Source organism: Gopherus flavomarginatus, chromosome 2 (assembly GCF_025201925.1).
Source record: "Gopherus flavomarginatus isolate rGopFla2 chromosome 2, rGopFla2.mat.asm, whole genome shotgun sequence".
Classification (NCBI taxonomy): domain Eukaryota; kingdom Metazoa; phylum Chordata; order Testudines; family Testudinidae; genus Gopherus; species Gopherus flavomarginatus.
This window is the reverse complement of record NC_066618.1, coordinates 245,320,516-245,338,600: the sequence shown is the minus strand read 5'-3', so window position 1 is coordinate 245,338,600 and position 18,085 is coordinate 245,320,516. Positions and strand designations below refer to the sequence as shown.

The 18,085-nt window shown below is 41.2% G+C and overlaps 1 protein-coding gene across 5 annotated transcripts in view; it reads right to left on the bottom strand.

Moving 5' to 3' along the window:
• Positions 1 to 18,085, bottom strand: part of ZFHX4 (zinc finger homeobox 4) — a 178,378-nt gene that overhangs the window by 131,542 nt on the left and 28,751 nt on the right. For all 5 annotated transcript variants that reach the window (XM_050940465.1, XM_050940470.1, XM_050940466.1 and 2 more), the window contains exon 3: positions 17,741 to 18,085. This exon is cut by the window's right edge and continues 158 nt beyond it. In XM_050940465.1, the coding sequence (XP_050796422.1) occupies positions 17,741 to 18,085 (345 nt within the window). The remainder of the gene's footprint in view (positions 1 to 17,740) is intronic.

The window sequence follows — 18,085 nt, the reverse complement described above, 5'->3', positions numbered from 1 at the left end:
CCCTCACCTGCATCTTCACCATCCTCCCACCACCCACCCTAGGTGTGAGAAATTTATTCTGCAAGACACCTGTCTCCATGCAGTGAGACCTTGTTCCTCCTCAACTCTGCTCTTGGAAAATGTCTGACTTACTAGAGTTATCTAGGATGAGAGCATCTCAGGACTCTGCCTTCACCTCCCTTATCTCAGCAACAGCCACTCTAGCAGTTTTACATACAGGGAGAATGAGGTGACATTCTTTAGACACATCAAGAGAGGGAGAACATGGTAGTATTCATGAGGCTCATCAAGAACAGCAAATGGATTAGGAAGTGACTCTATCCTCAACTCAGGACTCACTGGAAGTCAGCCATCTCTTTCCCACAAGGCACACTCTACCTTCCCAGCTACTGACTGAGCCTGCTCACTAGTGCTAATAGGGTAACCAGCAGGCCAGAGGACAAAAAGGGAGAGTAATTTAATTCCTGTTGAGAAGGCAGACAACAGCCTTGTAGGACAGAGAGAAAGCTCAAGCTTTCTCTGCAAGGCCTAAGAGCTGAGGGAGCTGGGATAAAAGCTTGAAAACTGCACCGCGAGATTTCAATGTTTTCTATTACTAGATTACCAAACACGCTTACCAAACTCCTTTCACCACCACCACCAAAATAATACCTAGTACTAATACTTAAGACATTAACAGCCTTTTCATCTGCAGGTCATAAAGTGCTTTACAAAGATAGATAAGCTTTATTACACCAATTTTACAGAAGGGTTAGCTGAAACACAGAGAGGTTAAATCAGTTGCCCAAGGTCACACAACAAGTCAGTGGAGAATTCAGCCTATTCTTCTGGATCCTAGTTTCAAACCCCTTGTCATGGTATAATTCTCCACTCTGAACCTTAGTGTCCAAAAGATGGGGTACCAGCATGAATTCCTCTAAGCTTAATTACCAGCTTAGTACTTGTAGCGCTGCCCCCTAACAGGAATTCCAGTGCCTGGTACACTCTGGTCCCCCCAAAACCTTGCCCGGGGACCCCCAAGACTCAGTCCCTCTGGATCTTAACACAAGGAAAGTAAACCCTTTCCCTCACCATTGCCTCTCCCAGGCTTCCCCTCCCTGGATTAACCCTGGAAGATCACTGTGATTCAAACTCCTTGAATCTTGAAACAGAGAGGAAAATCCACCTTCCCCCCTCCTTCTCTCTCCCCCTCCCAAACTCTCCCTGAGAGAGAAAGTAATCCTAACACAGAGAGAAAATAACCTTTCTCCCCACCAATTCCCTGGTGGATCCAGACCCAGTCCCCTGGGGTCTCACCAGAATAAAAACACAATCAGGTTCTTAAACAAGAAAAGCTTTTAATTAAAGAAAGAAAAAAAACAGTAAAAAATATCTTTGTAAATTTAAGATGGAATATGTTACAGGGTCTTTTAGCTATTGACACTGGGAATACCCTCCCAGCCTAAGTATTCAAGTACAAATTAAAATCCTTTCAGCAAAATATAAATGTGAACTCCTCCCAGCCAAATACACATTTGAACTCCTCCCAGCCAAATACACATATGCAAATAAAGAAAACAAACATAAGCCTAACTCGCCTTATCTACCTAGTACTCACTATTCTGAACTTATAAGAGCCTGTATCGGAGAGATTGGAGAGAAACCTGGTTGCACGTCTGGTCACTCTCAGAACCCAGAGAGAACAACAACCAAAAACTAACAGCACACACACAAAAACTTCCCTCCCTCAAGATTTGAAAGTATCCTGTCCCCTGATTGGTCCTCTGGTCAGGTGACAGCCAGGCTCACTGATTTTGTTAACCCTTTACAGGCAAAAGAAATATAAAGTACTTCTGTTCTATTAACTCCTACTATCTGTTTATGACACCCCTAGACCACAACTGACCTTACAAAGCCAGTAGAACTGCTGTAGAATAACAAATTCACTCCTAGAAAGAAGAACTCATTGTATCATGATCAGTGCAACTGGACTCAGACGGCCCATGTTCCATGGGGAGACTGTTATTGATGGGACACTAGTGGAACAGGGAACATGGGGAGTTAGGCTGGAAGCAACACAGCCACATAGACAGTGTAGTGCACAGGGTTTAATAAAATTCCACTTGTTCAATTTGACATGCATTCAGCTTCACTCTTTGAGAATGAAACATGGGGGAAACATCTGAGCTGCAAGGTCTCTGAAGTGCAACACTGGATAGCCAGAGTCATGGAACTCAATCGGAAGTCCCACGGCACTCTGGATTGTGCAGATCCAAACCCAGCCCAGAGATGGAGCTGGTGAAAGGAGGAGTTCGAGCTGCACACACACCTGGCCATGCAGGAGGAAAACAACAGCAGGAAAGTAACACTATTATTTTTCTTGACTGGGGAACAAGGCAGAGAGATCTGCACCCCAATGAAGCTCACCACTGCCTCATTCCTCACAGCAGTCCTAGGATCCCTGGGGACCTGTTTCTTCCCAAAGCAGAATGAAACTGTGGAGTGATACAAGTTCTTCACTAGAGACCAGTCCAAAGGAGAGGACATAGACCCCTATGTACAGCCTTACACACAATGGCTATTACATGCAATTTTGGGACAGAATCCTTTATTCGAGACAAGATAGTCTGTGACACTTGGGATACTTAGACATAGGCATGCAGCAGAAGCCTTAACAGAAAGGATTAAAGCCTTTGGAGGCACAACACATTCAGTGAGACAACAGCAAAGGAGAGCAGGTAGCCAGACCTATAGTGAGATGCATTTGCTCTGTGAGACAGCAGGAATAGGTAAAGGAGAAGTGCCCTGCAATAAGGCGGCCTTGCAAGAATGTAGCAAGTTGAACCATTTTAGCAGGTTGTGCAAGAGCAAAGGAAAGTCTCAGAAAGTTTCAGACATGTACAAGAGAGAGAGGGCAAATCAGATGGGGGTGATGATGTCCCAACTCTCTCCTTGCATCTGACAGTAAATCAGGTTCAAGCTGTTGGGAGAAGAAAGCAACAAGGGACATCATCAGCCTTCAAGCATGCAACAGTGTTAACAGAGAACTAACCTGTGCAACTTGAGCTGGATAACAGGATCTCCTGCAATGTGATTCCTCAGGGAAACTGGACTTGAACACACCCATTACAAAGAGCAGGCACAATCTAATAATGTGCAATGACAGCATAATGCTCACCCTCTAGGAAAATGTGACCTCATAGTAACTCACAGATAAAATAACAGTGGTGGTGGACAGTCACAATCACAGACCCCTACAGCAACAGCCATACAAGCCCTGGATTTAATCAGGGTTCAGCGTCAGAATTTTACAACTTCAATGCAAGAAGCAAAATGGAGTGTCCCATGGACAATGGAGACAATTTTAAAGCTTATGGGAATGTTTTCAAAGGTGGCCGGTGCCTTGAAGTAAAGCTGCAACTAGAAGTAGATTCCACAGTGGAACCTGTGTGCTTACCACAAATGAAAATTCCAGTGGAACTACATAATCCAGTATGCAAGGAGCTTGAAAGTCTGCAGAGCAGGGATATTATAGCACCTATAGAGGCCTGTATAACCTTGGTAAGTAAAATGGCGGTGGTAAAAAAGCCATGAGGTAAATTATTCATCTGCGTAGACCCAAAACCACTGAACTGGGAATTGATAAGATCCCACTATCCACAACCCACAATTGATATTATCTTGGAAGAACTTAAGAAAGCCAGAAACTTTATGGACTGCGATGTAAGATACATAAGCCTGGATAAAGAGTCCAACTTGCTGAGAACTTGGAAACACTATTTGGTCTCTGCAGATGGGTGCACATGCTAATGAGCATAAGCCTAGCACCTGAGGTGTTCCAGAGAAGACTCACCCAAGTACTGGAAAGGCTGCCTGGGGTAAAAATAATGCAAATGATATCCTCATTCTAAGTGAAGGGAGCAATGATACAGAAACTGAATGAGACCATGACAGAAAATGACAAGTTCCCTTACAGCGAGGCAGGGACAAGAACATAAAACTCAGCCCAGCAAAATTTTGACTCAAATAGCGAGATGACATACATTGGACATCGGCTCACAGCAAAGAAACTGAAAGCAGATGCTGAAGCGAATGATAATGGATGCCCCTGTCCTGCAGTACTACCAGCTTGGAGAGCCACTGATGCGCCAGTGTGATGCATTGGACAAAGGATTTTTGCAGGAGAAGCCAGTCATTTATGCCAGGAGAGCCCTGTCAGAGATTGAACTGGGATACATCCAAATAGAAAAAGAGCTTCTGGTTGTGGTATTTGGAGTGGAGCAATTCCATTACTGCACCTATAGCCACCCAGTAATAGAGCAATTAGACCACAAACTCCTAGAGACAATCATCGCAAAGCTCCTTCCTAGTGCCCCAAAGAGATTGCAGTACATGTTGATGTACCTCCAGCACTACGAGGGAGAGATCAGATATTGTACAGGAGAATTACTCATTTTAGCTGACACTCTGAGCAGAACATATATACCCAGCATCAGCGAGCTGGGGGAAGGGGATCAGAACACTTATTCCATTAACATGCTGCACTGTCTCCCAGTTTCAACAGCAAAGCGGATGGAAATCAAAGAACTACGGAAAAAGACATCCAACTACAGGCAGTCAAGACAGTGATACTAACACGGTATCCAGAAGACGAAAGCCAAATACTGGTAGGCGCAGAACCATATTTTCAAATTAAAGATGAGCTGAGTGGATGGAATCCTATTTGGAACACAGAGAGCTGTTGTCCCCAACCTCACATTATGTACAGATGTCATCCAAAAAATACATGGCTCACACCTGGGCACCGACAGCTCAGAGAGTGTGTTTATTAGATGGGAATGAATACAGAACTCTGCTCCTTGATAGAAGGATGTTGCACTTGTCAGTCGTGTGATAACTACCAGCAGAAAGAGACTCTTACCAAATGAGCTGCCCATCTCATCATGGGAAAGGTGGTAGCAGACTTATTAACCTTCAAGGAAAAGCAGTAGCTGATTACAGTGCACTACTATTCAAATTTTTGGTAGTTTGATGCCCTGCCTGATACAAGAAGCAAGTGAGTGATTGGCAAACTGAAGACCTGTTTTGTGAGCTATGACATTCTAGACACTGTATTTGCTGACAAAGGATGCCAATTTGCCTTGGAAGAATTCAAGGAATTTGCACAATACCTTCTCCCCAGCATACCCACAGAGTAATAGTAAGGTGGAATCAGCTGTGAAAACAGCTAAGAGACTGTTACACAAGCTGTCTCTTGTGGTTCAGACTCCTTGTTAGCATTTTCTGGCACACAGAAATACCCAAGGATGCCAAAAAAGTCCTGCACAGACACTGATGAGACAAAGGACCAAAACCCTGATACCAGTGAGGGGGAGCTAGAAAGAAGGGGACACTGCTGAGATGAGATGGCCAACAATTAGAGAAAGCAGACACTAAAGTAAGTCAGCCAGGGACCTATGAGCTCTAGTGAAAGGCACTCCTTTGATGATCAAGGCATTGGAGAGACAGCAAAAGTAGTTGACTAAAAGGGTCATGAAAGGTGTATGGCACCCAAGTCAGATGAAGTCACTACACATGAGGGACAAGTGAACCAAAGGAACAAGAAGCACTTACAAGCCAGTTGACAAATACCCAGAGCGAGCCGATGGTGATCATCAGAGAACAGAGACACACGCAGCCATCTGGAAGCCAACTCCACAAGAAGGGAGGAGAATCCAGACAGTGAGTTTACTAGACTCAGAGACAGGTGACAGGGAGACAGACATAGATCAATCCCAGTGATAGTAACTAGCTAAATCTGTGATAAAGACAACTCGGCCATGTGCTAGCAATCTCTGGCCAAAGAGACATGGGGTGGGGTCTGGGCATCAATTATTTGTTATTAATGTTTATAAAACAGAAATGTATCATGATCAGTGGAACAGGAATCTGAGGGTCCATGTTCACTGGAGGGACTGTTACGCTATTGAGGGAACACTGGAAAACTAGGGAATGTGGGGAGTTAGGCCGGAAGCAACTTAGCTGCATGGACAGAGCACTCCTACAAGTTCTACTTGTGCAGCTTAGCCTGCATTCAGTTTCACTGTTTGTGAATGAAATACTCTTGCAAGTGTTTCCCCCCAAATGCTAAATCTCACTTGTTTAAAAGGCAGCAGTTTCACAATTTGTGAAGATTTTTTATTCTTAAACACTTGAGTTCCATACATGAAGGAAACTTCAGCATTGTAAATTACTTATGACATTTGCTCTAAGAAGATAAGAGCAGCCATACTGGGTAAGACTAATGGACCATCTAGCACAGTGTCCTGTCCTCTGCTAGTGCCAGATGCTTCAGAGGGAATGAACAGAACAGGACAATTTTGCACGATCCATCCCATTTCCCACTCCCAGCTTCTGGCAGTCAGAGGTTTAGGGACACCCAGAGCAGGGATTGACTCCTTGATCATCTTGGTTAATAGCCATTAATGGACCCATCCTCCATGAACTTATCTAATTCTTTTTCAAACTCAGTTATACCTTTGGCGTTCGCATCATCTCCTGGGAATGCTCCACTGGTTGACCGTGCGTTGTGTGAAGTACTTCCTTTTGTTTGTTTTAAACCTGTTGCCTATTAATTTCATTTGGTGACCCCTAGTTCTTGTATTATGAGAAGGAGTAAATAACAGTTCCATATTCACTTTCTCCACAACATTCATGATTTTATAGACCTCTATCATATCCCCCTTAGTCGTCTCTTTTCTAAGCTGATCAGTCCCAGTCTTTTTAATCTCTCTGTTGCTGCAGAAAATGGCAGCGGAACAGGAAGACATTCACTGGGCCCAATCCATTATGGCCTATGCCCTCCACATCCTCCTTCTTCAGGTAAACAACAGACTGATGCAAAGGGCCTGTGCATCAGGTGCAGAGCTGTCTTTGCAGGAGCACCAGAGGGAGGCGAGGATTTCAGGGGCTGTTTCAGAGCAGCCCAAGGGCAGAAAGGCCTGAGAAGAATGCGTTCCAGGGCAAGAGACAACAGGGACAGAGAACACATGGGGTGCTCCATAAAGGGCCAAATGAAGCAGGAGCATAACTCAGAGAACCTTCAGGTGGCTCTGGCTTGTGGTGGGTGGTTACACTAGCACCTGTCAGAACCTGAATGTAGGTGGTGCAAGCAGCCTGTCCTGTCCCTGTGCAGGGCTGAATCTGGCCTGATACATCTGTGGAGCCATACAGGGGTGGTGATGTGTCTGTACAGTGACTATCTATAGGACACTAACTTGTTGAAATCATTTTAAAATGTTTTTGTGGTAGGTGGATTCAGGTACACAAGTGCTGATTCTACATGAGCAAATTCAGATACATCCCACAAGGATCCTGACTTTCTCTTGGGTCTAAAGCTTTGAATCATGAATGTACTTGTACCTTCACAGACCCTTACTGTTTGGCCCTTTGATCACAGTTTCAACTGTCCTCATTTCCAGTCCTTCAGTAGCTGTACATGCATGGAGTGCTTAACTGCAAATGTCAAAGAGTGCTTACAAAACAGTAACTGGCAAATCCTCCTCCCCAAGACACTTAGGGTTGCTCTGCTTCTGAGAGGCGCATCTTTTTCTCATGTTCCCATCACAGCAGGCCTGAGGAGTTGGAATAGTGAGATCTTCCTTAGATTTAGTTTTCAATCTGCTAACAATAGAACTATCAAGCTTCTGATAGTTCAGAGAGTACTTCCTTCATTAGCAAACTTAGTATGATTGCCCATGTCTACTTACCCACTAGGACTGGTACTAGCACTACCCCTGAATTTAAACATTGGGACTACAAGATCATACCAGTAATATCTGACTTAGTGTGTGAATTTGGGCAACTTGCGACTTTTCAGTACTCCATGTACACAACACTTTCTTACCTTTGTAAAGCAGTTTGGAGATACTGCAGTGACACATAATAAAGGCCTGATCCAAAGCCCACTGAAATCAACGGAAAGACTCCCACTGCCCTCAAGGGGCATAAGAGCAGGACATATAAGTACGGAGTACTACAGCAGATGCTTGATAGCCCTTGTTATAGCTAAGGTTTCAGAACAGTTTCAGTTATACCCCTATGTTTACGTGATCAGCACTTTCTGAAACAGCCATCTTTTGAGCTGTCTCTGCCTGAAGATTAATTTTTTCCCAGAAAGTTTGGGCACAAACCATCCCTGAGCTCCAACAAAAGTAGGGGGACTGAGCATCCACATTACTGCTAAGGCTAGGGCAGTGTGTTCCTCTCCCCATGCTCAGCACACAGAGTGATTAGCACATATTCCTGCTCCATTTGGAGTGACTTTCAGGGGAGCACACGGACTAAAACTGGGACAGCCCATTAAATGGACATTGTTGTGGGAAAGCAAAGAGTCTAACACACCCTCACCCGAACCCTTGGGTAATTGCCTCTGGGCCAGTCACAATGCAATCCTTACAAGCTTTACTTGTATTAAGAACAAAACTTGATCATATTCAAATACAACAGTTTCAAACAGAGAAAGGATGACTCTTTAATCAGATCAGTTCCGCCAATACAGTAGATCAAATATTCATTCTTGAAACAAGATTATAAGTATATAATCAGTTATGGCTCCCACGAATAATGCATAGTTTAGCAGGGAGAATAGAAATGCTCACACTTCTTCCACCTGATAAAAAAAAATGGTTTCTCTCTGTTTTTGTTGTTGCTGTGGCAGGATGCCCCAGGCTTGGGAATTCGCCCACTTCATCATTCTGGGACTACCTCTGCTCCATTTTCATCTCCTTCAATGCCCCCTGCCTCTAAAAGCTAAAGATTATCTTAATACCTTACCTCCCACATATGAAGCTTCCCCTGAGGCCATGTTAGATGATGCTTTATGTATCTGTGGGCTGTAAAACAGCAAGGCTGGCTCCATCCCTCTGGAGACCAAGTGGGTCATTTCCATGACATGCTTCTCGGCAGTCCAAAAAGAGAAGGTCCCAGGGTACTTACTGAACCTAAGCTTTCTTTATATATTAGCATGAAAACCTACCACTGCACCACTAGTCATTCTGTGCTATTTCACTTTGTGAAGTCTCCTGTTCCAAGAGACATTCTATCCTTAGGCACAAAAATTATAACCTGCCTACTCTAACATATTAATGGAAAATCTAGATGTAGTTTACATACTTATTGTACTATCCAGAATTATTATTTTATAACCATTCAGGTACACTTAGGGTCTTCTCCTAAATGCCCATCATCTCCTACAATGTGCTGAATTCCTGCTAAATCCAATAGGAGGTGGGGTAGCGGAGCACCTGGCAGCATCAGGCTCTTTGACAGTGTTACTTACAAAAATTAAGAACTATTGTGCTAGTAGGGGCAAAAATAAACGTGTAAAAATGACCAGAATAATTATCTAGACAGTCTCTCTCAAACACACATTTCTGCACATTTTAGAAATCGCAGGGCTTAATCTTAGCAGGCACAATAGTATGACCCATCATTACTCCCCATCCTCCTAGCACTTAAACAGGATGGGTAGATAAACAATTGTGTGGGCTGGGGGAGGGTTCCTCAGGTTGGAAGGAGATGCGCACTCCCTAACAACAGACAACTATCCCCAACTCCAGATCGGAGGCAGACAGTAAGAAACTGCTACATATAGAGAGGGTTTCATCAGATTCGATCTCCCTTCGGCCCAGTGTTTTAGTTTTAGCTGTTAAAATAGGGTTAAATGTGGCAGAGGGTACCTACGGTTTGGTAAATGTTAGAAGTAGCTAACACCAATCAAAACCAAAAAGTAGTTAAACATGACAAAAAACCTACGTTGTGAAGCTAATGAGGAGAGGCTGATAAGTCCATAACTGTAATATACTTGTGTACATACCTGTATACAGTGGTGAGCTGGAGCCGGTTCCCACCGGTTCACAGGAACCGGTTGTAAAATTTAGAAGCCCTTTTAGAACCAGTTGTCCTGGTTCTAAAAAGGCTTTTAAATTTAACAAAATCTGTGGCAGTTCCCTGCCCTGCCCCTGGCCCCAACTCACCTAATTCCACCTCCTCTTCCTCCCTTGCTTCCTGCGAATCAGCTGATTATAAGTGGGGATGGGGCACGAGGAGGGCTCCAGGTGCCATGCGGCCCGACTCTGGCCGCGCGGTGCAGCTCCGGGCCGGGCCTGGAGGGATTGGATAAGGCAGGGACACGGACAGGGAGTGGGGGGGATTGGATGGGGCAGAGGCTCTTGCGGGGCAGTCAGGGGATGGGGAAGGGGGGCTTGGGTAGGCGCTGCGTGGGAGTTCTGGGTGTCTGTCGGGGTGTTGGTGGATGGGGTTGAGGCAGTCAGGGGACAGGGAGCGGGGCGAGTTGGGCAAGGAGTGGAGTCCTGGGGGACAGTTAGGGTTGGAGGATCTAGGGAAGGAGTGGTTAGGGGACAAGGAGCGAGGGTTGAGGGTTATGGGTTGCGGTTTCTGAGGGGGGCAGTTGGGGGCAGGACATGTGAGAGGTGTACTCACCGGGCGGTTCCCTACCGGGTCTTCGGAGGCGGGTCCTTCACCCGCCGGAGCCGTGCTGCCAAAGACCTGGTAAGGAACCGGTTCCTAAGATTTTGGCAGCTCATCACTGCCTGTATATGTACTGTACAGTGCATCCCTGTTTTGGACCCCAGTCAGAAATAATCACATACATCTCCAGAATAACTTGCAGGCACACAAAACAGCTGCTATGCAGACATTTTGTGTGTCCCACATACAGAATAAGTAGAGTTGATCCCTTACACATTGCCTTTTCCATCTCTAATATGCTCACATTTGTTGCTCTGCATGTGGGGTGAGTACAAAATGCTTCACTGGGCAGCCACCTTCACAATGGAAGTGGTGCCTAAGTGGCCGAGCACAGGTTACGGTCAAGGAGTAGACTTGCAGGACTAGGCTCAGCTTAAGGCTGGTCTTTCTACCATAGTAAATGGATCTAAGTGACATTATTTCAATTACGTGAATAACGTAACTGAAGTCGACGCAGCTAGATCCACTTACCATGGTCTCTACACTGTGCAGTGTCAATAGATGTTCTCTTGACGACTTCCCTTATGCATCTCAGGGAGATGGAGTACAGAATTGATGGGAGAATGCTCTCCCACTGATTTAATGTGACCCACTAAATCAACACCACTTCATCGATTACAGCAGTGCTGATTTAGCCAGTAGTGTAGACATGGCCTGAGTTTCACAGGAAGTGGAGGGGATGCACTAAGCAATCATTTTAGTGTCTTTTCTGCTTTACTGAAAACTGAACACTATATTGGTGTGATTTTTGGAGGGCATTGCGGGCACACCTGAAAAATCAGGCACCATATGTTCACATACTGAAATGCTTTTTATATATTTATATATATTAGAAATAATAGGTTCATGTGCAGGACTAAATTTCTTTCATTAATTTAAAGCAAAAAAAGTGATTTAAAATTACTATTTAGCTAATAACTTGATCTTAATCAAAGTATATATAGTACACATACATATATGTCTACTACACAAATTATTTTTCAATGTTTATTTTTTCTTTGTACATGAGTAAAATAATTTGAATTACAATTGCTAAAAAACTAGCTATATGAATTAAATTTCATACAGCATTTCAATGCTGGCATGAACATAAATCTGAAATTAATATAAAAAGTGAAATATTTTCCATAGTGAGGTTTGTATTTAGCAACAGAAAAGAATAAACTTTTGTTTATCTCTGAAAACAGTTTTCTTCACCTAAACAAATGACTAGAATAAGATTAAGCAAAACATGTTTTGGCTCCTCAGATGTACAGACATTCCAATTTCCTTTTGCACAATGATTTTTATGCAAAATAAGTGCGGCACAATCTCCTGACCTCTTTTACCATCATGCCGGAACAATGACAGTTCAATAACTGGAATGGCACATATCTGGGATATTTGATTTTAAATTACAAAGTTGATGCAGGTCTATTGAAATGAAAATAATGTGACTTCGTGTTAATTCTGAACTGATGAAAGTATCATCATTTCATGCTAAACAGAATAAAGCAAACTGAGTGATCGAGGTTGTTGGTCCATTTTGAATCCACCCTTCCCATCATTTCATGCCCCCCTTCCTCCCAGTTTTTAATTCGTAAGACGGATGCTTTCATCCATAACCAGGATAATGAGAAAACCCAAGTAATGTTCCTTGGGGGACTGTTACACTAAAAGTTACCTAAGGACTATATCCCATTTGTGCCTCCTTGCTCGTGATAGAGACAAGCAATGCATTCAATATCTCTGGCTGATTTAAAATCCCAATATGCAAACAGTATTATGGAATCCAGACAGACTATTCTGCTTCACTGATGACAGATGCAGGGGAAAGCTAGAATACTTAAGCTTTTGACTTTGAACTGGAAGAGAAGTGGACACCTTGCTTTAAAAAAGCATAGAAGTACAACCCCAGCTGAACAGCAGGTGCTGCATGGTATTTGTATTGCCTCCAGAGGATGCTAGCTAGCAAGACCACTCAGCTGACCATGAAAATTCTTGGCCCTAAGTGACCCACGAAGAGACTATAAATCCATCCTATAAAATATAGTAAAAGCCCCATTTGTTCTTCCATCCTTTCAATATGTGATGTTATACATTTGTGATTATCTCATTTTATTGGATTCTTTAGAAACCTGTTTATGCTCATTTGTGAGCAAAACAAAGACTCATTGTAACCTCTTTTTTAAATAAGTTTGAAAGTCAAAGGAAAGGGCACTCCTTTTAAAATGATTTTGTGTGTAATACTGAGATGCATTTCAGCAACGGGGTTGGAGCTTTAGTGAATTACACATTTAAGACATCTGCAAGAAATTCCTGTTGAATTACATATATTTGACAACTAGATATAAATATTGGTTTTCAATCTTTACTGATAACCTTAACTACAATAGAGGGGGCCTGATATTTAGCTTGTATAAGTGGAACTGCACTGATTTGTACCAGTTGAGGGATTGACCCCTAGTTTATTAGGGGAATCTCTCATACATAATCTTTAAACTCTGTCATCTTAGTTTCATTATAATTAAAAATAGTATAATTAAGATATCTTCCTTTCAGTGTTCCAAGAGGGAAAGAATTATGCAAATCTACCAAAACATAGTTAAGGAATAAAAGTAACAGAAATAAAAATAATTAGCTCACTCTACCCATGTTTAAAAAAATTAGAGTGCTACCTTAGGCAGTGAAGACAAGACTTTTTCCAAAGACAGTTTTGGCTGATTTTTTTAAGAATTCAAAGTAAAGTTTTATGGTAAAAAATGAATACAGCTTTGTTTGTTTCCTCAGCCATCATTAGCAATAGACATAAAGGTATATCTGGTTTCGAGCCCATATGGAAAGATCATCAACACTTTCTGCTTCTGGGTCCTTTGCCAAAATACCATATCCCACATGCCTTCTACCTTAAAACTTAAAAGAATAGGTGCTGTTCTGGTCAAATAATGAAATAATTTTTACTAGCATACGTCTAACGTTAAAGCTGCCTAAATCCTGCCAAAGACATTAAAACACCATCTGTAAAACAGATTTTCATTAAATTGATCAGTTTAAAGTTAAGCAGCTAGGCAGATGATGCTTTTGAGCTAACCTTTAACCTTTAACCTTCTTAAACTGGAATTAGGTCACTCTCTTCTTTCGGGTAATACCCTTTCTGTTTCAGAACACAAGAGGTAAAGCGATCTATTCAAATTGAACTGACAATCATAGCATTAATAGTGTTATGAATCAATATTTTGTCAATAAAGAGAAAAGCAAAGTAGTTTCCACACAGCTGAGTATTTGTCTGCTAACTGCTGCTTGTCAAGTTCCCTTAAACTCTAAACAACTATATATGTAAAATAATGGGAGGTAAATATGCCATAAAATACATTTCCCAATGAAGATATTACCCAGTAAATAAACACAGACAATTTTGGAAGACTAATTTTAGCATTTTCTTCTGAAATTACAAAATCATCTGGCTAGCTCTAGACTATGTTTGTTAACATCTCAGTTAATTAGCATTCCTCATCAACCAATACAATAGGACAACTAATTTTACTGTTTATATATTACAATTACTTCAAAATTACTTTACGTATGCCAAGATATCTTACTGAGATACAAAATGGCTTCCTTAGAGTAGTTATTATAGTTATGTTACATCAACAATGATCACTGTGCTACCTCAGCTTTCTAAATCTGCAGAAGTTTAACTCTTACTCTTGCAGGATGGAAATGCACTTTGTTGCTATACAATCTTCTTCTATTTACTTGTAAAGCTATTGAACACTTCTTGATAGATACTGCAAAGTATTCATAAGTCTTCTGTGGTTTAATTTTCTAATACCAAGCTTCATAATTTCAAATGTAAGTGTTTTAGAACTTCATTTAGCCCAAACTGAGTTCATTCATGGTAAAACTGTCTTTATTCTGGTTCCTAGCAGTCACATTACTAATACCACTTGAATATTGTGATACTGAAAAGAGTGGGGCTTAGGGGGTGGGGGAGGGTAGGTGAGTTAAATAACTTAAAAAATAGCTAAAGTTTTACTTTGCCATATTTAGAATTTAATTTTAAAAGTGGCTAAAATTATACAGGTTTCAGAGTAGCAGCCGTGTTAGTCTGTATCCGCAAAAAGAACAAAAGTACTTGTGGCATCTTAGAGACTAACAAATTTATTTGAGCATAAGCTTTCGTGGGCTACAGGCCACTTCATCAGAGAAGCTCTGATATTCCTGGTAGTTTTAAAAGCTATAGTTACAAAGACCTATCCTTTTAGTCCATCAACAGTTAAGCCCAAAATGAAAAATCAAGCTATTATGGCAACATTTATAAAAAGAAAACTCACAAGCAATAGCATTCAAATAAATATTATAAGTGACTAAAAATAAAAAAACTTGAGAAAACAAAGAAACAAAATCACAGTGCCCTTTTTCTATGCTCTCATATGCTTCTAGTGTTAAAGTTTCTTCTTACTATACCATATTCACAGCATCTTAATTTTACAAGAATTAAAGAAGCTACTTGAATATAAAACACAATTTGAGAAAATTCTATATCGCCCCAAGACAAATGTCTATTATTCATATAAATTCATGTTTTTTCCTAGGTACTCTAAAAGTTTATCTGATGTACCAAGAGAGAAAAAATTCAAAATGGCTTGCTTACAACTATTTATCAACTGCTTCACCTGGACTTTGCTAAACTATCAGCTCTGCCAGCTGGTAACTTTACAGACTTGAAATATATCATACAATTCCACCCTAAAACCTCATTGCACACCCACCACTAATAGTTGCTTGGGGGATGTGCAAGAAGCTGTAGGATCAGGACCATTATGTATTATTTTAAACAATATGAAATAAGAACGTTTTGATCCATAGGAACCTGTTCCAGTACTGCAGACCCCAACCATTTAAAAATATCTGAGTCCGGCCCCAAAAAATCAGGAGCCTAGCTAAAAACTCATGAGATTTCTTTTTATTCTTTTTACAGGGTTCTTTTTATTTATTTTATTTAGTTCAAGTTTTCAAAGCTTTTCTCTGCAATCAAGGGGGAGGAGGTAGAAACTTTCTTAAAAAACAAAAACTCTCACTTCCTCACATGACTCCAGGGACTGGGGCTTCAAGAAATATGTCAAATGCCAGGAGATTGGTGATGCAATCGCAAGAATTGGCAACACTGATTATTCTCCCCTCTGCATGCTTTTGTAACTCCTTGAAGCTCTAATGGTGGATTAACCCCAGTGCAAAGGATCCACATAAGGCCCTGACTCTGGTGATGTTTAGGGCCTTGTGCAGGCCCTCTGCACTGTGGTAAATTTCACCCTAAATGGTTCCGGTCCAGGCTACTTTAAAGACTGCCACTTTCCTTGTACTTCACTGAATCAGATCCGATCAGCTGAACTGCTCAGACTAACAAAACAAAAGTTAAAAAGGGAGTGGATGTGTGGCAAGGCATTTTCAGTGAGGAGGCCTAGAATCTGAAACTTACTCCTTTTTCTTTGTCCTTAAGACTCTGAATTTGCTGTCCTAAAGGACATGCTGCAAAGCCAAATTGATTTGGTCAAGAATTCTCCAGGGAAGGTGGGTTGCACTGATAAAGGGGGACAGTGTCAGTTTGAGTGGATTACTAGTTTTGACTGATTAGTTTTGAGCATTGGATCCAATTTCTGTCTTGCAAATCTGCATATATGCCAAGGGATATAAAAAGTTAAAGCACCTAAGTGATTTAGGAGTCTAAGTCCCATTTTTAAAAGTGACTTCAGCAATTTGGAACTTTTGAAAATGGAACTGAGGAACTTCTGAAATATTTTCCCTATAACTATTGATGGGTACATTTTAAATTAAACTAATAACAACAGTTAGAGTTATGGGAGGATGATATGGACCCCATAGCGTTATTAATGCATATGTAAGGTCTTCATTTTATCTGCAGTATAAACCACTAACATTATAGCCATCCTGTTAAAAAAGACCTTTTCTATACTTCTTTAACTAGTGTTCATTGTATTAAAGAGGAAAGATGGGTGAGGTAATATCAATACCACCTTCGGTTGGTCCAAAAAAAGATATCACCTCACCCACTTTGTCTCACTAATATACTGTGACCAACACAGCTACCATGGCACTGCACACAGTGTGTTAATTCAGAAGCTAACATCTGAACTTGGCCAAAGTTCAGTGAAATATTATTTCTTGCCTAAACTAAAGATCTGCTGAGTTTTTCCTCCATTCTTTGTGGGTGTGTAAATTTTCAATATGATTAGAAAAACAGCATAGGTACTATAATCTGCCGTTGACTCCTGATAGTTTAGTTATCACAAATTTCTAGTATAAATCAATAGGTAACACTTGCAAAATGGATTTTCTAATCACATTTAGAGCTTGTTACAGTGACTAATGGTTTGCAATATTTTCTGAATTTTAATATCCTCTAGACAAAGTTTTTAATAAGTTACTAAGTTATTCATCTTGGAAATGAATGTGTTACATTTTGTGCACGAACCAACACAATCAAGCCAGTCCAGTAAACATACTGTAGAAAATAAGTTACCCAGTAATTAGGGTTTGGAAAAAGTCATGACAAGTTGTGTAATAAATGCCGTTCATCACTCCCACATATTCATTACATCTTCATAGTTTTTTCCAGTAAAGATAAAAATATATTTGCCATTCTACTAACATATTTATCTACACCACACCCTTTCATGTTTGTGAAAATCATTATTGGCTTGGAAAAGCAGGGCAGACAAAGGAGGACAGTGTTTACATTTGAATACTCTTGGCAATAATGTGGCGTGTGCATATGTTTACTGTACACACTGATGTAAAACAGTGTGGCTATGGTTGCAAACAAATTTCTATGCCAGAAAACCACCTCTTTTCCGATACAGGGCATGGAATATTCATTATTTTCTGTGGCTTAAAAAACATCTACAGTTAAAATGTAGCTGACAAAGGTGGTTATAATCATAAAAAAGATTTAAAATCCCTGTAGCCATACATTATGTGGTAATGTTATTTTTGACTTAGGGATTTAGTGATGCATTTTGTGTTCAAATCAAGTGAAAACTAAATGGGGCATAGGGTAAATCTATAAAATTCTCCAGGTGCAGTACTTCTTGCCTACACATAATTTTTTTTATTGTTTGATTATAAATTTATTCAATAACCATTTAATTTGCTGATTAATCATAGTCTCGTTCTGCTAGCATTGAAACAGTTAATTTCCTCTATTTTGTTGCAATTGCTGTCACTGGCTTACCTTGTATAGTTTCAGGGCTGCCTCGTGCCTGTGATTGGTAGTATGTAAGCGCAATTTATCCACACTGTTGGTGTAGTAGTCACAGGCATTACATTTTAGGTGAACTGGGTTGCCAATGGCAATACACTTCAGCCTCCACTCATTAGTTTTGCCCCCTTCTTTAATGTGAGCCACCAGTTGATATTTCTGCATATGTTTGTCAGTCTTGCAGTGGAGCTGGAAGTTGGCTTTGAGCTGAGTGTTGTAGTTACAGAGCTTGCACTGGTAGATGTCTCCAATTACAGCCCTCCACTCCTCTTCAGGGAGAGAGCGTTCACTGCTCACATGCACACTTAGGGCCTCCAG